General features: G+C 38.0%; 1 protein-coding gene across 1 annotated transcript; it reads left to right on the top strand.

The window, feature by feature from the left end:
• The first annotated feature begins 456 nt into the window (after positions 1–456).
• si:ch211-256a21.4 lies at positions 457–6,166 on the top strand. Its single transcript, XM_012853287.3, has 4 exons — positions 457–2,192; positions 2,332–2,525; positions 4,376–4,567; positions 5,388–6,166. Exons 2-4 carry the CDS (start codon positions 2,333–2,335, stop codon positions 5,696–5,698), a joined length of 696 nt encoding a protein of 231 aa, XP_012708741.2. The 5' UTR covers positions 457–2,192; position 2,332; the 3' UTR covers positions 5,699–6,166.
• The last annotated feature ends 318 nt before the right edge of the window (positions 6,167–6,484 follow it).

A 6,484-nucleotide genomic window follows, 5' to 3' on the forward strand; every position in this document is an offset into this window, starting at 1 on the left:
GTCTGCAGGTGCATCGTAATAGGTTATTATAAACTTTTTTCAGTTAAAAAAAAGAGTAACTAGTATATCATTACACACAGAGTGATATATTGCAAGCAATTATTTCTGTAAGTTTCATGATCATGGTTTTGTTTTCCTTAAGATTTGAATATTAGCCCCCAGTATTGGGGGAGGCACCTAACTATTCATCCATCCATCCATTTTCCGAACCGCTTTATCCCTCATGGGGTCGCGGGGGGTGCTGGTGCCTATCTCCAGCGTTCACTGGGCGAGAGGCGGGGTACACCCTGGACAGGTCGCCAGTCTGTCGCACCTAACTATTCAGCAATAACAAATTATTTAAATAATCATTATATATATATATATATATATATATATATATATATATATATATATATATATATATATATATATATATATATATATCTCGGCATCGGTCTGATAAGTAAAACTGGGCCGATATTAAGAACCAATGTTTATTTCCATCTAGTTGCCCTTTGTGCCTGTGTTTCATGAGATTGTTCATGCTTTGTTTTTGTTTGTTTTTGGATCATGTGACATTGACAGAAATGCATCACAGCCAAAATTGTGGTTTTCTTTAATGAAACAGAGATGCAAAGTCAGTCTAGACTATATCCCACATTCACAAATTCAGTTAGAATAGTTTTCAGTTGGTACAAAAACTGTGTAAAAGTCGCAGAAACGTAAATGTCTATGTACATTGGTAAATATCGGTTATCAGACATAACAGCAATATTATCAGATATCAATATCGGCCTAAATTTTCATATTGGTGCATCCCTAATTAATCATTATGTTTTTCAAATAATTTTAACATTTCTGCGGGTTTCCACACATTTTCATGTTTAAATGGAGTTTGTAATTGCCGAAAACAAAACATAATTATATTTCAGCATGTTATTTTGAGCACAAATTCAGGAAAACTCTCTAGGCTTTTAAAAAGGACCATTGTTATTATTGAGCATATTAATGGAAAATTCATTGGAAGGAAAAGGTTTGGCAGAAAAAAGATGAAACAGGAATGATTGTAGCTTTACGAAGAACCTCAGCTGGGCTAAAGGGGGTAAAAACGAGACCATTGCTCAGTAATGGGAAGTCTTGTTTTAAAAAGAAAATAAACTGAGTTTCTTCGGGAAAATCAATGAAACACAAAGTCTGAATATTTAGGAAGCCATATCAAATGCTGGTCTTGGTCAACTGTGCTTTATTATGTACCAGCTGTAAATAATCTATAAACTATTGTCTGGGGAAGACGAAAGACATCACGGCAAGCAATGTAGATACGCTGAAAGTTGCTATAAAAGCAACCTTTGCTCCTTTAACTCCTCAGCAGACCCGTAGGCTGAATGCAGGAATGCAACTTTATTATTGCTTCTTGCTGTTATAAGCAAGACGCAATAATCATAATAATCTGCAACAACGGTTAAAACATATATTACCCTTACATTACCCTCAAATTTTGAATTGACTCACTGAAATAAGCTGTGTGATTACATTGAAGTTTATGTGTTTTTCTTAATCTGCCGTTTAATCAGTATCAAAATGTTGATAGTTTTTGTTTGGGTGGTCTGTGGGTGCAATTACGTTGCGACTAGGGGAAAAAGAAAGGGTGGTATTTACATGACGAGGAGGAAAGACCTCTAAGGTTGCCTACGCTCTCAACCTCAACGCATTGTCACCCACTGTAACAACTGAGAGTGGGATTTCCTTGTATGTGTTGTTATGCATAATGAGGTGACGACACCTCCCACACACTTTCTAAGTGACACAAGCAGAAGTGTTTGTTTTTTTTGTTTCAACTGTAAAAGTTCCCTAGATTTTCAAAAGCATTTTCAAACTTCTCTTAAATGTCTAATTTCCATAACTGTCTTGTTGGTTTATGATAACAAACATAGTTCTGCTTCCTTAAATAGCAGCTTTCACTTTCATCAAAGTGGGTTCGAGTGGAGGATTTGCAGGGAAATTTCTTAACCGACTAGGGGGGGGGTTTCCATTACAACGGAGGTGGAGTTACACCGAGGGGTTTGATCTGTCAGAGAGGGCTTGTTGCCAGAAGCAGTACAAGAAACAATCCCACTGTGCTGAAAGGGGCTTGTACAGTTGAGTAGGTACATCAGCAGCCTCTGAAACGGTAGATCTTCACTCCTGAATCCACTCTGCCGTCAAACAAGGTAAGACCAACATTGTCGAAGATTTAAATTATTAAAATACTAACATTAACTGTGAGACCGTTTTTAGTTTTTTTTTCTCCTTTCGTAGCTTAACCCCTCTTTTTACATGCTTTTTGTTTCTCTTTCCTATTGCTAAAAGAATGAAGTTTGTTGAACTGGGAGACGCCGTAAGCCGCTTCAGGTTTGCCCAGTCCTGTTTGGGACTAGCAGGTTGCCTGTGTGTGTGCTACTCTGTCTGTACGCCCTACTGGCTGAACAGCAAAGGACTGTGGACAACGTGGAACAACAGCAGCAGTGACCAGGACAGTTATAAACATGATGTTACCTTTAATGGTGAGTAAATCTAGTCAACTAATCCAATCGGCCATCTGTCAACAGCTGCGACTGTTAGGTATATGGGCTGACTTTATAAAACTGGTTAGAGTAGGTGGCATACTTTATGTAACAGATATCTTTGCGGCACTGATTTGAAAGTCAGCCCTATCTGTTTAGTGGGATGAATGTAAAGAGGAACCTCTGATGAAACAGTGGTTTAGCTTTTCAGCAGTGGTAAGCAAGCTGGGGCCTGCTCCTCTAACAGAGAATCACATTCTTCATATCTGCTGTGAGTACTCACTGCTGACTCTGGGAGAAATGTGCCCAAACACGTTTTTGTCATTTAAATCTATCTTTATTTTTCCAGTAAATTATACGCTTCTTGTTAGTTTAGTTCAACCTTGATTTTTAGGGAATTTATATCAACAGAATCATGTGAATTGTGAAATTTTTTTTTCAAACGTTATGTAGAAATATTATACAGAAGGCTGATAGAAGTAATAATTATTGGTAACAAATGTTTTAATGTTGAATCCAACAGAGCACATTTTAAAACAATATCAAAAGGGGCCACGTTTACTTCACCTCTGACCCAAACCATGCTGTATGAGGTTGAAAACCACTTTGAATTTTATTTAAAAAGGTATACCATCCTCTTAAGAGTTCTAGGCCTCTGTGGGATGTTTTATTTTTTTTCTGTTTTCAGTGTACTTTTCATTGAAGGATAGATAACAAACTCAAGTTGTAATTTTGCTTAAGGTAGTTCTCTAAGTCTGCGATTCACAAAAAGGGCACAAAATGAAATCACCTGTGGCTCAAATCTCCATGTCGTACCTGAGCTAATGGGTACAAAATGTCCAAACTTGTAAAGGTACCAAGGAGGCAAAGGGCGTGATGACCACAACTGGTGTTTAAGCTGTTAGTGGCATGTGTGTTGAGCAGCTGACTCCCCGATAAAATTAATTAATGAATTAATTAACACCAAAAAGAAACAATATTCTATGTAATACACACTTGAAAACCACCACTGAGTTATTCTTTGTTTTTTTTCTCTTCAGTGTGCTACCAAATTCAAAATAGCAATAAATAACATTATTGACAGCAATACAACAACTTAAATATTCAGTGTGTCGGATTATACATTTAAATGAAAGCAGCGCGTTCATGTTTTATTTATTTTTACATTTTTGTGTGTAAAATCCATAATACTGTGTCATGGTCCTTTTGACTAAAAGCAATCATACCATCCTTTGCATACCTACTTGTGTTGTATAAAATTAGTATAGAAACAAAGACCCAAAATTCAATATATGAGGTAATTTGAGTAGAAATAAAAATTAGATAGACTGTAAAGTTGGCTGCTAATCTAGCAGTAATTGATTTAAACGTTGGCTAGCTAGCTTCCTCTTGAGGTCGCAACGTCCTACCCTCAGACAGGTGGTGTAATAAAGTGTGGTTATTAAACAGACATTTAAGCTAAAAGTACACCAACAAAACAAATTCAATAGTAAGTGTAAGAACATGAATACTATTAAAAGAAGTGACAGCTGAACATAGTTGACCAAATCTATTGTGCCACTTTGCTGCCCATAGTAGATTAAACACCTGAACGAAACCCATTGGGGAACATTGTTTAACACAAATAATTGAGGTCCCGTACAGGTCATCTTAGTTTAGCTTCAAAGACATTTTCAGAAAATGACTAATATGTGGAGACCATGTCCAGGCATATAGAAACAACCCACAAATAACAGAAAAAGGTTCATTTTAATGCATCAGTGGCTGCTTTTACTGTAACAGGGCACTCATATCATTATGAATATGATTCAGCTAAACATTTCTCATTTTGTGTCCTCTGTATCTTCCAGCATTAGAAGCAGAGAGAGTGTTTGGAGTCATTTCATTCCTGCTAGCTGTGAGCACTGCAGCTCTCTGTCTGGTCTTCGCCCTCTGCTGGACATCTGAGACGGTGCGCTCCTACTCCAACACCCGCTCTCTCCTCATGGTAGGGCAGGCTCTCTACCCCACCACCTTGCTGCTTTTCACCATGGCCTCCACAGGTAAGTCAATTCAATTCAGTTCATTCATGCAGGTCCAAATTACACAAAACATAATTTCAGCTGACTTTTAAACTTTAGAAGCAAGCCTCACAGATTCTGTCCAATTATATTCCATCTAATAATGTATGTACTCTTTCGTGGGTCTAATTCACAAGACTCTGACTGGCATGGAGGAGGTGCACGGGGGAAATTGAAAATAATGAAAAGAAAGGGAATGAGCAATAACATATAAAGAGCTACCAAAGGAATATAGGGTAAATCAACAAATAAGTAAAAACATTAAGCAAGTCATCAAAACAATACAGTCCAATTCGTGTCAATCAGAGGCTATTGCCATGTTAACTTTTAATCCAGTAACAGAGTCTGGTTCAATCCAATTATAACACAATCCGAACCAAACAATCCCATAGAGGAAATTAGAAAATGCAAACTATCAAGAAGAATTTAGTGGTTTCCTTTGCCACCCACTTAAACATATATTGCACTGTGTTTCACATAGTTAGTGTTGAGTTCATTGTTGTTTTAAGTATGTAAAAAAAATAATAAATACTCCCTCATTCAGCTAACCCCCAAATAGCCTTTTGGTTTATGCAGTTCCTGTCAGACCTATAACTACAGAAATCCTTTCATGTTATTGTTCATTTACATACCCTGCAGGGCAACAGTTTCCTAAAGAGACTTTTTACTGTTCTGGAAATTGTGTTTCATTACTATGCAAACTCTTTTTAGGAGTTCTGAGGGTGTAATAGTGGAGCTTAATGCCTCTTTCTTTTAGCGCTAATGAAGCTTAATGTGACTCATGTATTCTGTCTGTCCACAGGTTTCTTCTTCCTCCTGACCTGGTCTTTCTTCACCTCTCAGCACCGGGAGGAAATCCGTCAAGACTTCTCCAGCCTCGGCTCTTCCTACTGGCTGGGGGCTTTAGGTTGGATCCTTCTGCTAGTGGTGGAGGCAGTAGTCTTTATCGCAGAGCAAGCTGCTGTTCCGGACATCATTCCGGACTTAGAGAAGGCTGTGGAGTCATGGCGGATTTCTCCTCAACTTGAGGCTGCTAAAAGGACTTTGAGTGAGGGTTATAAACCAGTTGGCTCCAAAAGCAACGATCCCAAGAGGTACACGTCAGAGCCATGAATGGACTTCATAAATAGAAATGTGATATCAATTTTGGTGGAAAACTCTGAACCCTGTAAAACAGCTAGATTGAGACCTGTCACCTGCAGGCTATATTCAGTATGGACTGAAATAAAATCCAATACACTAATTAAATACAGTTCGAACTGACAGAAACGTCACACCACATGTTAGACTGCAAGATTGTGAAGATCTGACGTACTGCCTGGAGCAGATCCAGATATGTGTGGGCTTCCAGTCGAAAAAAAGAAAGTAAAATGTAATCAAAACACTGTCTTAAAACTTCAGTCTGTGCTGCTGGCTGAAGCTATCCGTCTCTGCTACAATGTACTTGAACATTAGAATAACGCAGTGTTGTTCAAAGGTGTGACACTTTATTTTAAATAAGCACTTTTAATCTCATGCAAAACATGATGAGTTTTTGTTATTGTAAGCCAAACAAGCTTTTTAAAAAAAAAAAAAAAATGGTGCGTAATGTATATTGTAACTGAAAGTTGAGTTGTGTTACTCTGTTGTTTTCAACATATGAGATAAAATGTGAAACTGTCCTGCTTGTGCTCTGATCTCGATCTGCTATCCAGTGTTCCTTTTGCTGTTTTAATTGGTACTGCATGCAGTGGCAATCAAATATACTTACGTGGGCCACTGTATCAGGTACTCCGGTTCAGTTACTTGCTTACCCGAATGAAGACCAGCAACTCAGTGCATCTAGGTATCTAGATGTAGTGAATATGACTGGCTAGAGCTCGAACTGCACTTCATGGATGTTGGTGCCAAACCAGTTTC

This window comes from Fundulus heteroclitus, chromosome 2, assembly GCF_011125445.2.
Source record: "Fundulus heteroclitus isolate FHET01 chromosome 2, MU-UCD_Fhet_4.1, whole genome shotgun sequence".
NCBI classification, from domain to species: Eukaryota; Metazoa; Chordata; class Actinopteri; order Cyprinodontiformes; family Fundulidae; genus Fundulus; species Fundulus heteroclitus.